Source organism: Lemur catta, chromosome X (genome assembly GCF_020740605.2).
Source record: "Lemur catta isolate mLemCat1 chromosome X, mLemCat1.pri, whole genome shotgun sequence".
Taxonomy (NCBI): Eukaryota; Metazoa; Chordata; class Mammalia; order Primates; family Lemuridae; genus Lemur; species Lemur catta.
Genome location: NC_059155.1, coordinates 8,513,764 through 8,531,079, shown reverse-complemented (window position 1 = coordinate 8,531,079; position 17,316 = coordinate 8,513,764). Strand labels below are relative to the sequence as shown.

General features: G+C 39.8%; 1 protein-coding gene across 1 annotated transcript; it reads right to left on the bottom strand.

Moving 5' to 3' along the window:
- Positions 1-5,959: 5,959 nt before the first annotated feature.
- TCEAL4 (transcription elongation factor A like 4) lies at positions 5,960-7,880 on the bottom strand. Its single transcript, XM_045537587.1, has 3 exons — positions 7,760-7,880; positions 7,122-7,194; positions 5,960-6,800 (listed from the first exon to the last, which is right to left on the bottom strand). The coding sequence occupies exon 3, from the start codon at positions 6,764-6,766 to the stop codon at positions 6,149-6,151; it is 618 nt and encodes a 205-aa protein (XP_045393543.1). The 5' UTR covers positions 6,767-6,800; positions 7,122-7,194; positions 7,760-7,880; the 3' UTR covers positions 5,960-6,148.
- Between the last annotated feature and the right edge of the window lie 9,436 nt (positions 7,881-17,316).

Sequence of the window (17,316 nt, the reverse complement as noted above, 5' to 3'; positions counted from 1 at the left end):
CACAGCTGAGGGAAAAAAATAAATCAATGAGCTTCAAGATATGTCAGTAAAAATGTCTCAAACTGAAATGCAAACAAAGAAAATAAAACAGAACATCCAAAAACCGTGGAAAAATTTTAAAACAAGTGACATATGCCTACTAAAAATACCAGAAGAAGGAATAGAGAATGGGGCAGAAGAAATATTTGAAGTAATAATGGCTAATAACTTTCCAAAATTAATAAGAGACACAAAACCACATATCCAAGAAGTTCAGCGGACAACAAGAAGAAAAAATGCCAAAAAATAAACCACTACACCAAAGCATGTAAGAGAACATCATGGCAGAAATCAGAGGATTAAAAAAAAAATACCTTACCTGTACAGGAACAAGGATAAGAACTGCAGTGGAATTCTCACCAAAGGCCATGCAAGCAAGAAGAGAGTGGAGTGAAATATTTAAAACATTGAAAGAAAAAACCCACCAACCTAAAATTCTATAACCAGCAAAATGATCCTTCAAAAGTGAAGGAGAAATAAAGACTTTCTCAGACAAGAAAAAAAAAAAAAAAAAAAAAAACCTGATGGAATTCAGTACCAGCAAACCTGTCCTGTAAGAAATGTTAAAAGGTTTTCTTTAGGCAGAAAGTAAATAATATAGGTCAGCAACTCAGATTTACATAAAGAACAGAAGAGCATTGGAAATGGAATAAATAAATAACAGTAAAATATTTTATTTTTCTTATTCTTAATCTAAAAGCTAACCATCCAAAGAAATAATAGCAACAATGTATTGAGTGATTATAGTGTATGGATAAGTGAAATGAATGACAAATACTCTCTATTAAGGTACCAGCACATATACAAGTTAAGCAGAAGAGTGTTATTTGAAAGTGGACTTAGATTGGTTAAAAATATATATTGTAAATTTGAGAGAAATCACTAAAATTTTTAAAAAGATAAGTATAATTGATATACTAAGAAAGGAGACAAAAGGAAATCATGTAAAATACTCATTTAAAACCAGAGAAGGCAGAAAAAGAAAGGCTTCTAACAAGTAGAAAACAGTTACAAACATGGTTGATATTAATCCAAATATATCAAGAATCACTTTAAATGTGAATGGTCCTAAATACACCAATTAAAGACAGAAATTGTCATAGTGGATTAAAAAAGGCCCAGCTATTAAATATATGCTGTCTACAAGAAGTCCACTTTATAAAGATTTTGAGAGGTTAAACTTAAAGCAATGAAGAAAGATACACCATACTACACTAATCAAAAGAAAGCTGAAGTAACTATATACAGACAGAGCAGACCTCAGAAGAAGGAAAATTTTCAGGGATAAAAAGGGACATTACATTACATTATAATAAAGGAGAATTCTCCAGCAATACATAATAATCCTAATTATGTATGCACCTAACAATAGAGGGTCAAAATAGGTGGGGCAAAAACTAATAGAACCGAAACAAGAAATAGACAAATCTGCTATTAGAGTTGCAGACTTCAACACTCAAATGCTAGTCAGAAAATCGACAGATTAATCAGGCAGAAAATCAACAAGGATATAGTTGATCTGAAAGGTACTATCAATCAATCAACTTGAGCTAATTGACACTTGATCTAATTTTTGGAACTTCCAACAGCAGAATGCCACATTTTTTTTCAAGCTCACATAGAACATTCACCAAGACAGAATATATTCTGGGCCAAAGAAACACACCATGATAAATTAAAAAGAATAGAAATCATAAAATTATGCTCTCAATAGAATTAAACTAGAAGTCAATAACAGATGAAAGACAGATGGAAAACCCAAATATTTGGAAAATAAACATACTTCTAAATAACACAAGTCAAGAAATCAAGAGAAATGTAAAAATATTTTGAACTAAATGAAAATACAACATACCAAGTTTGTAGGATATAGAAAAAGCAGTGCTCAGAGGTAAATTTCTAGCTTAATGCATATATGAAAAAAGAAGAAAAATCTAAAATCAGTAACATGAGCTTTCACCTTAGGAAACTAGAGAAAGAAGAACAATTTAAACCTAGAGTAAGCAGAAGGAAAGATATAACAAAAATTAGAAAAGAAATCAATGAAATTGAAAACAGGAAAACAGTAGAGGAAATCAATGAAACCAAAAGCTAGTTCTTTAAAAAGATAAATAAAATTGATAGATCATTTGCCAGTATAACCAAGAAAAAAGAAAGAAGACCCAAATTAACAATATCAGAAATGAAAAAAGGGTTATCACTACTGATCCCATGGACATTAAAAAGATAATAAAGAAATACTATGAACAACTCTGTGCCTACAAATTTGTTAACACAGATGAAATCAACCAACTCCTCAAACAACACAGGGTACCAGAACTCACAAGGAAAAGTAACCTTAATAACCTTGTATCTATTAAAGAAATTGAATCAATAATTAATAACTTCCCAAAGATAGAAATTGCCAAGACCATAAAGTTTCACCAGTGAATTCTACCAAAGATTTAAGGAAGAAATAATGCCAATTCTCTGTAATCTCTTCCATAAAATAGAAGCAGAGAAACACTTCCAGCCCTAGTCTGTGAGGCCAGCATTACCCCTAATTCCAAAACCAGATAAAGACATTACAAGAAAGGAAAACTATTAATACATACTAGTATCTCATGAACACAAACATAAAAATCCCCACCAAAATATTACTGAATTAAACCCAACAACATATAAAAAAAATTATGCAAGTCTGGTTCAACATCTGAAAATTAATCAATATAATCTACTACACATTAACAACCTAAAAGAAGAAAAATTATATGACCAAATCACTTCACACAGAAAAAGCATTTGACAGAATCCAACACCCATTCATGATAAAAGCACTCAACAAACTAGAATGAGAAGGGAAGTTCTCCTCAATTTGATAAAGAATATCTCCAAAAATCTATAGCTAACATCGTAATTAATGGTGAGAAAATGGGTGAGGGGGAAGACAGAGAGAAAAAGAAAAAAAAAAATGGTGAGAAAATGGATGCTTTTCCCTTAAGGTCAGGAACAAGGCAAGGATGTCCTTTCTCATTATTCCTACTATACATAATACTGGAAGTTCTAGCTAGGGCAATAGACAAAATAAATAAATAAATAAATAAATAAACAAAAAACATGCAGATTGGAAAGGAGGAAATAAACTATCTCCAGATGACATGATTGCCAAAAAACTGACAAACTCCTGGCTGCAAAGTCCCAGGATATAAGATTAATATAGAAAAGTCAATTGTTTTCCTATATACCAGCAATGAATAATTGAAATTTGAAATTTGAAAATACCATTTACAGTAGCACTCCCAAAATGCAGAATGTGACAAAAGAATTTAAATGTATTACAAATGTATAAACAACTTCACCGAAAGGGATGGGGGAATAAGGTGCTGACACAGGTAAATTTGGAAATGAGTGGAGTCTGTAAGACTAAAGGCAAAAGGAACTTGCATAGCACTCTACTCTAGTTGATAAAGTTGTTTTCCAGGGGTACAGGTTAACAATTTTAAAACCACTATACATATATACTAGAATTCAACAATTAACAAAATGGATGGCAGATAGGTTTCTCATAGTTGGAATGGAAGGTTACAGATGAGCAAGGGGAGACTAGAATGATCCATGCAGTAGTAGACTGTAGTTGGGGACACCACTATAAACTCATGTTTAGATTTATATAAGGCCAATTACATACAGAATATTTATATTTCTATAAATGTTTTCTTTATATATATAAAGAAAGCCGTATATATGGGTTATTATATACACACAGATCTCCTTGCTCGGGCAACTGAGAAGGCCTAGAAGCAATGATATCCAAGTAGCAATGAGTATGCTTAGGACCCAGATCTTGGTTTTTTAATACCATTCTCCAATATAAGATACCAGAGCTTATGTTGGAGAAATGGCTGATTCTAGGCAGGAAACATACAAGATAAGGCTAGAGCATCCTGTAGTGCCTCTACAAAGCAAGAAAATACTAAAAAAAACCATCCACAACACAATGATGGAGGTATGTCAAATGAATACAGGAGCCAAATGAATGATCTCAATGGCCAAAGCTAGAATAACTGAGCAATGAAATATGTAAAGTAGTACTGTATTATTATCAAAAGTATAAAATAAATATTCATGAGTCTGTACTGATAAAAATAAATGGGGAAGAGTCAAATATCCTCTGCAGAAGAATTCCACATAATTTTTGTAGATACTCTACCATCAAGGAGGTGGTAACGCCCCCCTCCTTAAGTGTGGGCTGCCCATAGTGACTTATTCCAAAGAGAACAGTTTGGAAAGGGAAAAATAAAAGAGTAACTTTACCATGGAGAAACCTGACAAACACTACTTCAGCCAGATGACCAAGGTTAACATGAACAGTTAGTGTATTATGTGGCCTTTATATGATGTGATGAGAATGGCATTTTACCTTTGTGGTCTTCTTCCCCAAAACACACAACAGCTGTGTAACCACAAGACAAAAATCAAGCAAACCCACATTTCGGGAAATTGTACAAAATACCTGACCAGAATTTCTCAAAAGTGGCAAGGTCATCAAAAACAAGGAAAGTCTGAGAAGCTCTCACAGCCGAGAGGAGCCTACGGAGACATGACGACTAAATGTAATGTGGTAACCTGGATGGGATCCTGGAACAGAAAAAAAGACATTAGGGGAAATCGGAGTAAAGTATGTACTTTAGTTAATAATCATGTATCAATATTGGGTCATTGTGACAAAGGCACCATACTAAGACTGTTAATAATAGAGGATACTGCATATGGGGTAAATGGAAACTCTGTATTATCTCTGCAATAATTCTGTAAATCTACAACTGTCCTAAAATAAAAGTTTATTAAAAAAAATACTGTAAGCAAATAAAAAGCTCCTGAAGAGCCAGAGGGACAAATCACCCAGGTAGATGCATCTGTTGAAATAGTAAGGCAGGGCTTAACAGGAATTTCCTGGGAGACAATTCCTAAGAAAAAAGTGTCAGCAGACAAGAGATTAACAAGTGAGAATAGCACAGCATCTGGTCACTCAGACTTTTTTCCTGGCTCAATCTCTAGTATCTAAATCTAGTGGAGATAGCTATATGCAAAAACACACAAAAATCAACAATAACATGGAAAGGAGTGTTTAAGAACTTTATAAAATATCAAGGCCCAAGTGACAACTGGGTATTGCCCACATGGGTCAGGGTAACTCTATTGTATTAATAGGTAGAGAGGAATCCTCCACTCTTCTGTTTGGACACAGTGTTGCTTTGGTCCATCACGGTCTCCAGCCCACCAACAATGGTGGGGGCCTTAGGAGGGCACAGGATCCATGAGAAGAGGCAGTGCCCAACAGACAGGGCATTACCCAGGGGAGAGTGACACCCACCTCTCGGTTGACTGGACTTATTTCTGGGTTCAGGTGAGACCTCCCTCAGCCCTCCCCCTAAGTGTCTAACCGGATACTGGTTCTGCCAGTGCAGGGGAGAGGGTAGGAGCCAGCACAACACAGTTCATGCACTCAATACCTCATTTGATCTTCTCCACAGCCTGGAAGGCAAGTTTCACCATTTCACAGATGACAAGGCTGTCCCTTACAGCAATGGATCTGTAGTAACTGTTGGCTGACTCCTCCAGCTTCGAGTCCCAGAGGTAATGTGATTTTTACCTATTATTTTACATCCTGACAAAAATTTTAAGTGTCTCCACTGCCTTAATAAGCTCATTGTACAGTTCTTCTGAGTGCTTATGAATTTTTCCAAAATTTTATCTTTTGTTATTTTTATGACTAATCTGTGTTTGTAGGAGAAAATAGGTGAACAAAAAAGAATAGTAAAAAACATCACCCACAGATAACCACTGTTAATCTTTTAGCGGACACTGCTTTCAGAGTTGTTTCCTATATATACACAGGTGTCTTTGTCGTTTTACAAAATATACTGATGCCACATATTTTGTTCTGCAAGTTGTGTTTTTTAATTTTACAATGCACCATAAACATTTTTTCCATGCAACAGATGAAAATCTGCTACTGAAACTTAGAGCACTGCAGTTAGGTCTAAAGGCTGCTGGTTAACAGGAGGATACCTGGTAAAGTATTAGTATAAGGTTAAAGCACAGGGCCTGGTAAATGCCTCCGGGGGCCCTACACATAAGGAATATCTTCAATGTCCCTTCGTGGGGCCCTGCAGCCACCCCTGAATTCCCTTGGGCCCCTCGGGTAGAAGGGGTCCTGTAAATTTCTTTGCATCCACAAAAATGCCCCCAATTTCTGTTTGCTTTTTCTCTTGTCATCCTCCACCTTAGCCATATTGTCAAATTCTCTTATCATGTCCTCATTGCTAAAATTCATATCATGTATAGCCTCTTTATACTCCTTGAGGTACTCAGCTAGCCCCTTGTCAGTTTTTCTTTTGGCTTTCCTGGGTACATCATCCTCAGCTGGGCGCTTTCCTGCAGCCCTTGTTTCACCCTCTGGCTTTTCTTCCTCTTTCGGCTCTTCCTTGCTCTCTGACTTTCCCTCACTCCCTGGCTTTCCCTCCCTCTCTTGCTTTCCTCCTCCTTTTGCTTTTCCCTCACTCTCTGGCTTTTCCTTATCCTTTGACATTTCCTCATCTTCTGTCTTTCCTTTGTTTTCTAACTTCTCCCTGTCTTCCAGAGTACAAGGTACTTCTGGCTTTCCCTCATCCTGTGTTTTTTCTTCATTTTCCATCTTTCCTTGGTTCGAAGGCATTCCTTCATTTTCACCGCCGAGTTTTTCCATGTTGAGATTTCCCCTCCTTTTCCTGTCCTGGGGCCTGAGGATGGAGGGAAGAGGAGACAAAGAGGAGACATGAGAGACTGAGGGCATGGGGTGGAATGCAAGTCTGGATAGTACTTGCATCTCAACCCTGGTGAGAATTCTCCTACCCCGGCTGGACTTCCAAGTGTGCCTTCTGCCCACACCTTACCCCACCACTCCTCTCAAATACACGAGCCCACCATTCCCTGTCAAGCCCGGCCACCTTCTCTACACTCCTTCAGCCTGGGCAGTGGGGCCCCAAATTCTGCCCAGGCTGTGACCTCCACAACTCTTAACCCTCTGGGTCCCTGTCCCTGCCGCCCACCCCGTCACGGACCTGCTGGGGTTCTGCACAGGTTGCTCCTCCTTCTCAGGTCTCCAAGAGTGCTGGGAACAACAGACACGCAGAGCTACAGAGAAAGGGCAGGGACAGACCGCTCAGTGGGCTCACTGGGACGCTGGTCCCCTTCCTGAATCCGGGTACTCCTCACCCCACGTTTCCCTCCCCTACCTCCCCTGCACCCCAGCCGCCATTTCTTTCCAGGCCTCGGGCACCAAACCAGGATGTTTTCCAAACTAATTTTGGATCTTTGAGTCCTTCTTCCCTAGAGGCAACTCGCCTTGCCACCCTCGCGGTCAATACTTTTCTCTACGCACGGAACGGCAGAGCGGGTTTATTTCACTGCTGGGGCATTCCTCAGCCAACCGCCTCCGGTTCCAAAATGGACGGACGGCAGAAAAGAGGAGGTGCCTAGAAAGCCGGCATGGATACTTGGGGTGTCCGCCTTCCCCACCCTCTGTCCACTGGCTGATTGCTCCTCCTCAGCCACCCTAAACCGTTCGGCCACCGCCATCTCTATCTGCACTCGGGCCGGCTTCCCTGGACCCGAAACCCTCAGCCTTGCCCCCGCCGCACGCGCTCCCCCTCCCTCATTCCATGGTTCCGCTGGCCGCATGGAAGGCCCTCGCACTGACCTGAAAGAAGCCGGAGCAACAATTAGAAGCTCAGGGAACGGAGCAGACGGGCCAAGACCGCAGAGAGACAGGGCAGGCGCAGGCACCGGCGCCCGCAGCTGCGCCCCGCGAGTCACGTGACCGCGCGGCCCGGCGTCCTACGCCCCGCCCACGAGCCGCGCCTGCCCGCCGCCCCGGCCTCTGCGAGCAGGTATCGGCCCACCTCCCCCGGCCCTTTTGTTCTTTTCCCTCCGGTTGAGAAGTTGGTCAAAGACTTTTTAATGAAAATCACAAAGTCTTTTTTTAAAAATAAGTTGGGCGGTCCGGGGAGGAGTCTTGATAATGTTCTTAAATTCCATTGAAAGAATGTAGACTCACCCAATAAAATCGTATAAATGTGAACTTAAGTATTGTACGAAGAGTAGAATATTGCACTCTAGAAAAAAGTTAGGAAAATGTCACCAAAAAAGAAAAACAAATTGTCCCCTTTTCCTGACATGTACAAACAAAATTTCTAATGAACACAAAAATGAAATTATATTTGAAGGAGAATAAAAAAGCAATTAATTTATCTTAAGTGAGAAACTGAATATACAAGGGACAATGACCAGACCATGTATGACAATAGAGCTGTGACCCACAACTTTTGCAGCAAGAAGCCCAGGAAGCCAAATCACAGCCTCTGCAGAAATCTTCATGACTTGATCAACTCGCCAGCCTCCCAATTTTTTGCCCGGAGACCAACAAGAAAAAGCCAAATATGTACCCTTAACCAATTACATACCATGCCTTGCTTCTTTTAGTCCTACCTCCAGCTTCCTCATACCAACAACCTCCATTCAGAACATACCTGATATCTTCTGGGATTTTTCACTATAAAGCTTTCCTACTCCCCATCTGCCTTTGACTCTGCCAAACTCAGATGATGGTGGCTGACTTCCTTGCTATAACAAGCTGTAAATAAGTAGCCTCCGTTTGTTCTCACATTGACAGTCTCCATTTATCTCCACATGAGCTTTGCTATGGAAGGCCTTTAAATACAGTCATGCATCACTAAATGATAGGGATACTGAGAAATGCCTCACCAGGCGATTTTGTAGTTGTGGGAAAATCATAGTGTGTACTTACACAAATCTAGATGGTATAGCCTGCTACATACCTAGACTATATGGTATAGCCTGTTGCTCTGGTGGTCATATTATATGCTGTCCATTATTGATCAAAACATTGTTGTGTAGTGCCTGACTGAATATAAAAAAGAACAATTAAGGAGAATGCTGATGCATTGGATTACATGAAAATTTGTAACATTTTTTTGAAGGACTGGGGACACATGCACTCTCCCCTGCTCTTGTTGAATGTGTTGGTAAAAATTTTCTCAAGGTCAACGTTGTAAATTGTTTAAAAATAAAAATATTTGATCTTGTGGCCCAGCAATTCCACTCATAATATTTACCTTTGGAGATAGTTAATACAGTGCTAAAATATAAGCTTATGCTTAAAATATTTTGTTTTAAAAATTCCCATAGCAATTATTTATTGACTATTTACTCTTGGCTGGTACTGGGGCTACAGTACAGATTCCATTGACTTAGTTTGTAATGAAAAAATGGAATATCACTAACGTCCATCAATACAGATTTAGTTACATAATCTTCTTAGTACATCTGTTTACCCTGGTTATCTCTGGGTGTTTGGTTTATAAAAATAATTAATCCTTATATATTGGGCACTTAAGACGCAGTAAAAACAATTCTTTATTAACTGTCCATCATCCCAATGGGTGGTGACACTACTATGTATGGTGGGATGCAAAGCACAGCCACAAGTATGTAGTATTGCCTTCTAGAGAATGCCACTTAATGTGCAGGCATTGTGCTAGCTACCTTCTCTTATCTGGTGTGCTATTTCTTTTATCCCTGATAGAGGAGCTCACATTTCAAAGAAGCAGAATGACACAAAGCTATAATCTTAACCCACTCTAGTACTGGAATATATATAGTAAGAGGAATAAAACAAGAGAGCTCACTTACACATCCAAGTATACAAGTTTTTAGTGGTGATAAGGAAACATTTCTGATCAGTAGTAAAAAATAGGTTATTACAGACATTATATTTGTATAATTAGTTAAATATTTGAGGGAAAAGAAGAGTTTTATTTTCTGACATACAATTTTTTCCAGAGTAGGCAAGAGAAATGAAATAAAAGACATCAAGATTGAAAGGAAAGAACTATCTCTATTTGCAGATGACATGATCTTGTATATAGAAAACCCCAAAGAATCCTCTAAAGAACTATGAAACTGGCTGGGCACGGTGGCCCACGCCTGTAATCCTACCCTCTGGGAGGCTGAGGCAGGAGGATTGCTTGAGCTCAGGAGTTAGAGACCAGCCTGAGCAAGAGCAAGTCCCCGCCTCTACTAAAAGTAGAAAATTAGCCAAACAACTAAAAATAGAAAAAATTAGCCGGGCATGGTGGCGCATGCCTGTAGTCCCAGCTACCCGGGAGGCTGAGGCAGGAGGATCCCTTGAGCCCAGGAGTTTGAGGTTGCTGTGAGCTGGGCTGATGCCACGGCACTCTAGCCCAGGCAACAGAGTAAGACTCTGTCTCAAAAAAAAAAGAACTATGAAACTAATAAATAAGTTCATCGATGTGGCAGAATATAAGATCGATATACAAAAATCAATTCTATTTCTATATGCTAGCAATGAACAATCCAAAGAGGAAAGTAAGAAACAGTTCCACTGAGGCCAGGCGTGGTGGCTCACGCCTGTAATCCTAGCACTCTGGGAGGCCGAGGCGGGCAGATTGTTTGAGCTCAGGGGTTCGAAACCAGCCTGAGCAAGAGTGAGACCCCGTCTCCACTAAAAATAGAAAGAAATTATGTGGACAGCTAAAAATATATATAGAAAAATCAGCTGGGCATGGTGGTGCATGCCTGTAGTCCCAGCTACTTGGGAGGCTGAGGCAGGAGGACTGCTTGAGTCCAGGAGTTTGAGGTTGCTGTGAGCTAGGCTGATGCCACGGCACTCTAGCCCGGGCAACAGAGTGAGACTCTGTCTCAAAAAAAAAAACAAACCAACAACAACAACATTGCTCCAGTGAATATCTACATGCAGTTTGCATTCTTTCTTCACTTGGGAAAAAGATTTAATTTCAAAAGATGATATATCTCATTCCACGTGTGACCTTTCCACTCTTCCTTTTGACAAATGTGGACCATGTCTCTTCCTCTTGAATGTGGGAGGACCTGTGAAAATTTTGATCAATAGAGAACAGTGTAAATAATCACTGTGTGACTACTGAGGCTAGGTCAGAAAACACCATGAAGTATTTGCCTGATACTTTTGGAATGCTCACTCCGGAGGAAGCAGCTACCATGTAACAATTCAGCCTATCCTGAGACCAGCATGCTAGAAAGGCCATGTATTAATATATGCTCTTTGGTTGACAGCTTCAGCTGAGTTCTAATCTAACAACCAGCAGTAACTGCGAGCCATGTTAGTGAGCCCTCTTGGATTTCCATGCCAGTTCAGCTTTCAGATGGCTGCTGTACCAGCTGATATCTGACCTCAGCATCATGAGAGACCACAAATAAGAACCTAGCAGCTGAACACTTCCTGAATATAAATGATTGTTTTAAGCTGCAGAATTTTGGAGTAATTTGTTATGCGGCAATAGTAACCAGAAAAGCCTGTATTAAAGATATAATAATAACAGAGTAAAGGAAATTATAAATAGCTCACAAAGCCTAAATTAGTTACTATCTGCCCCTTTCCAGAAAAAGTTTTCAGTCTGTGTCTGAAACCAAAGGAAACAACTTAATCTCAACCACTACCACAACCATCATCATTAAGATGTGATGTTGAGCGAGTACTAATATAGATGCTTATCAGGGTGCAGGCATCATTCTATTCATATTTGAGGGGTAACTCAAAATAGATATAATTTTAAACTTATGGAAAAATTATTACATGTAATTTTGGAACACCCAATTGTTGAGTGCTGGAAACCCATAATCTAAAAGTTGACGGTTTGGTGTAGTGGGAAGAGTCTAGAATGCAGATTTAGCACTTACTTTAAAAAAGTATTTAACATTTTTTAGGCTCAGTGGTTTGCCTATCTGTGAAGTGGGAGAATGGATAACAGTAAAAAGACTAACAATATCAAGAGTTAGCAAGGATATAGAATAACTGGAACCCACATATATACTCTGGTGGAAGTATAAATTGATAAAACCAATTGTGGAAAACTGTCTATTTACTAAGGCTAAACGTTCATGTATACTTTGACTCAGCAGTTGCATTCCTGGTATATATCCAACAGAAATGAGCTTTTATGGTCACCAAAGGACATGAACAAGATTGATCATTAAGCACAAAACTTAAAACAATGCAAATGTTCATCAACCGAAGAATAGTGTTGTAGTCCTATAATACAATACAGAAATGAAAATGAACAAACTACTGCTATAAACAGCAACATGGGATAAATACACAAATATAACACTGATGCTTCCATTGTAATCCCTCTGGCTCCTTCCTGCCTACAAAACCACATACCAGTGAAGTCAAAAATAGGTTAAGGTTTGAGGCTACAAGCAAGAATTTAGGGAAAGGGAAAAGGAAAAGCAGTGCCTGGAACTCAACCTGATGGCCTATATCCCTAGCTGTTGGAGTTTAAGGGAAAAATGTGCTTATGCATTTTGGGGTTTTCTTGTTTTTTGTTTGTTTTTGAGGGTCTTGCTCTGTTCCCTGGGCTAGAGTGCAGTAGTATCATCATACTCACTGCTACTTCAAACTCGTGGGCCCAAGCGATCCTCCTTGGGCTTATGCATTTTAATTTGAATTAATTACTCAAATGGATATTGAGGCACATCATGCAAATTAACATGGCATTGGCTTTTATTGTAACATATTTCTTGTGAAGTAGATTAAAGCAGAGAAACACAGTATAATAAGTATATTTTATCAGGTGGTAGCATTGGTAGCCTAAGGAGTCAAGGTGTTTTTCTTTCAGGGAAAGGCAGCGGGACAGCGGGTTGTTTAGAGGCATTTCCGGTGTGGAGAATAAGCCTGCGCATCGCAGTTACCATAGTAACCTGACGTCATTACAGCGACCGTGGGTACCAAGACGACTTTGTAATGGAGACCCACGTGCCCCGGTGAGAAGAACAGGGTTCCGCCTTCAGGTATTTGGGACTCAGCTGAGGGTGCGGGTGCCTGCGGTGGGGTCTGAACCGCCCTGGGGTGTGGGGAGACAAAGGGATCCCAGATCCAGTCGCCTCGTTCCCACTTTGGGATTCGGTGCTCCGCTGTTTCCTGAGGCAGAGATGTGAGGGTGGTGTTCTGCTCCAGAGTGTCCTGGAGCTACTTTCCATGCAGAGGCAGGCGCGGGAGAATGAGGTTACGACTCTCTCTGAGCCCAGCTTTCCCATCTGTAAAATGGGAATGAGAATGCTCACCACAGGATTGCTGGAACCTTCAGTGACAACACCTGTGCAAGCCCATAACCCTGTGTTTATTCTGGGATCATGAATGTCTGTATGAGTTTGGGCCACTTCTTATTCCTTTTCAAATTTATTGTTAGGGGATAGACTGAGAAGGAAAACCCCCATCTATTAGCACACCCCCACCCCTCACGGAAGATCCGCATCAGCATAATACTAACCTAACACCTGGCCCATCAACTAACCTATTACCTGGCACATCAGCATAACACTAAACCTATTACCTGGCACATCAGCATAACACTAAACCTATTACCTGGTGCAGCAACTAACCTAACCTATTACCTGGTGGGCATTAGTCACCTGAGACCCCACAACTTGGATCACCCCAACTTAATAAAAGTGGGAAAAATTGGGTAGACGGGGCTCAAAATTTAATAACGAGACCCCTCTGAGCACGCCGGTGAATAAACCTTGATTCTCCGACTCTCCGTGTGCGGCTCGGTTTCTCCTCGGGACCACTCGCTGTAACACTTGCTGTAACAAGAGGACAAAAGGAGAAGAAAAAGGCCCTGGTGAGAAACCGTTTGTACCTTCTGGTTGTTACGATTGTAATGGCCTATACAGCAAATCCAGCAAATCCAGGGCCTATAGCTGGCCAGTTAGCTATAGTTCAGCCATTTTGGCTGTGGCTGTAGATGACTCATGGCTGCGTGACCTATGTACAGAAAGGAAATATACCCTGTAAAATGAAAAACAAAGTAATTAACTTGTAACTGATGTCCATTCATGCCCACTCATATCCACCCATGTCCACTCATGTCTACTCTTGTCCTCTCATGTGCACTCCTGTCCACTCACGTCCACTCATGTCCACTCTTTTCTCATCATGTCCAATCCTGTCCACTCACGTTCACTCATGTCCACTTATGATCATTTATGTAACTGATTGTTTAAAATCCTCCAGCTGTATACAGGTTAAATTTTACTATGCTTGAGGAATATTCCTCGACTTAATTGATGCTATCTGCTTCTGTAAACTCGCTTGCGTATAGAGTGTAATCAAAACAGGTGGTCTGGGGCTGGTCGCAGGCCCCCTGGTAATGGAATTTATTGCAAAACTGACTCCACCTTGTGTACTCAGAGTCACATAAGACCCTGACGTAGAATAGTATAAAAACCTTTCCTCTTTTCCAGTTGAACGCTACTCTCTGCACCGCTGCCTTTGGCTGTGCAGAGGGTAGTCGCTGGCCAGCTAATAAATTTGGCTCAATTTGGCTCAATTTGGCTCAATTCGATCTGTAGGTGGTCATTTCTCACGTCTCAGACCATAACAACAATCACTACCCAGTTGTATCAATGTCTTTGGTCACTAACCCAGTGTTTAGCTAACGTGGTGCTGGACACATAGTTACTCCAACAAAGCATAGTGATTGCTGGATTCTATCTCCCCGTGCAGCTTTTCATACAGGTGACTGAGCTCATATCAGGTGTCCAAAGGAGGCGGTTCTGAGGATCTGGGTCGTGGTGGCTGCTGAAGCTTCTAATCCAGATTTGAAGGGCACAAGTCAGTCCTCAGGAGACCCGAATGCTTCCATCCCTGGTGGGATATGACACCTGGCTCAAGTGAGTTCGTAGATCTGAACAGAAGTATGTTGTGGGATAGTTTCTGTGAGGTTTATAACATAGCCTAAAAGTAGAGAAGCTGCTTAGATCTCATCATTGGAGAAGAGGTTTAGCAGATGGAATTTCATCCCTTTTCAGCAGCTACATGCTTTGTAGGAGCCTTTGAGGTCCATTTTAGAGATGTATTACTTTGTCACAAAGCAATGAACGGTCCATTTGGGGGAGGGCACTTGATATTTAACATGCATTTATAATAAATTTACATATACTTTCTGCCTGTATAAATAATAATGGATGGTTCTCATGTATCTTTCAGATGGATGTGGAAATATGCAGTTGTTAGGTCTTCCTAGCAATTTGAGATTGTAATATAAATATTTTCCTGGTGACCATGTTTTTTTACATTTTATAATAATTTTTTTTTTTTTTTTTGAGACAGAGTCTCACTCTGTTGCCCGGGCTAGAGTGAGTGCCGTGGCGTCAGCCTAGCTCACAGTAACCTCAAACTCCTGGGCTTAAGTGATCCTACTGCCTCAGCCTCCCGAGAAGCTGGGACTACAGGCATGCGTCACCATGCCCAGCTAATTTTTTCTATATATATTTTTAGTTGGCCAGATAATTTCTTTCTATTTTTAGTAGAGACGGGGTCTCGCTCTTGCTCAGGCTGGTCTCGAACTCCTGACCTCGAGCAATCCACCCGCCTTGGCCTCCCAGAGTGCTAGGATTACAGGCGTGAGCCACCGTGCCCGCCCTTATAATAAAATTTGTAAGGCAGAAATTTTGCAAGTTAGTTAAAAATGTTAGTTACTAGAATTTTTTTATTTTTTTGAGACAGAGTCTTGCTCTGTTGCCCAGGCTAGAGTGCCGTGGCATCAGCCTAGCTCACAGCAACCTCAAACTCCTGGGCTTAAGCAATCCTTCTGCCTCAGCCTCCCGAGTAGCTGGGACTACAGGCATGTGCCACCATGCCCGGCTAATTTTTCTATATATATATTTTTAGCTGTCCATATAATTTCTTTCTGTTTTTAGTAGAGACGGGGTCTCGCTCTTGCTCAGGCTGGTCTTGAACTCCTTACCTTGAGCGATCCTCCCGCCTCGGCCTCCCAGAGTGCTAGGATTACAGGCGTGAGCCACCATGCCCGGCCAGTTACTAGAATTTAATATTTTCAAAAATAAGAATTTCCTTAGAGTTTGTTCTTTTGTAATGATAATAAGCCATGTTCCCTAAAATAACCAGTTACTCTTAAGTGTCATGATGATTATTTTCCTAGAACATGATATTTTTATTTTTATACTTCACAAGGATATAAGCATCCACTTTTATGAAATATTTAGACATTGTAAATGATTATTGTGGTTATATGTAGCATAGAACCATTTGATAAGACATAGTGTGGATCTGTTAACATATAATAAGAGCATAATAGTGGGACTCTTGGCTGATTAGTTGCATCACAGACTTATGATTATACAAATGTATTTTCAATACTTCTTTGAGTCTTATTGATATATAATATACTGTACATGTTTAAAATATATGGTTTAATAAGTTTTAATATACATATTATCTGGTGAATCCAATATTACAGTAAAGATAATGAACATATTCATCACCTCAGAAAGCTTCCTCATTGCTCCTTTGTAATTCCCTCCACCTACCTGTTTCCAGGTTCCCTGTCCTATTCCCAGCCAATCACTGATCTTCTGTCACTATAGATTAGTTTTTGTTTCTTATCATTTTATGTGAATGGCATCATATGTTGTACATTCTTTTTTGTCTAGCTTCTTTCGTTTGACCTAATTATTTTTAGATTTATCCATAATTTTATGTATATGAATAGTTCCCTCTTTATGACTCAGTAAAATTTCATTATATGGATATACTACATTTTGTTTTATCTACTCACCTTTTAATAGAAATTGGAGTTGTTTCCAATTTGAGTCTTTTTTAAAAATAAAAGCTGCTGTGAATTTAGTACATATCTCTTCATGGGCATATACTTTCTTTCTCTAGGATAAATACTTAGGATTAAAATCAATGGCTAGATAATATGGTAAATATAAGGTTAACATTGTAAGAAACTGCCAGACTGTTTTCCAAAGTGGTCATACCATTTTTCATTCCCACCAGCAGTGTATGAGAGTTCTATCTTCCACAATGTAGCCAACGTTTGGTATGGTCAGTCCTTTTAATTTTAGCCATTCTCAGAGGAGTGTAGTGGCATCTCATTGCAGTTTTCATTTACATTTCCCTAATGACTAATGATTTTGAGCATCTTTTCATGTGCTTACTTGCCTTTTATATTTTTATTCATCTTTGATGAACTATTCATTAAAATCTTTGCCCATTTATTTATTGGAGGGTCTGTGTTCTTATTTAACCTTTGTGAGATTTTCTATGTTATGGATAAAAATCCTTTATCAGATATATGATTTGCAAATATTTTCTCCCAGTCGATGGCTTAGCTTTTTATACTCTATCTTAGTCCATTTTGTATTGCT

What these genes read in the sequence shown, in the direction of transcription:
- TCEAL4 (XM_045537587.1), bottom strand. Translation starts at nt 6,766, where the DNA reads ATGGAAAAACTCGGCGGTGAAAATGAAGGAATGCCTTCGAACCAAGGA.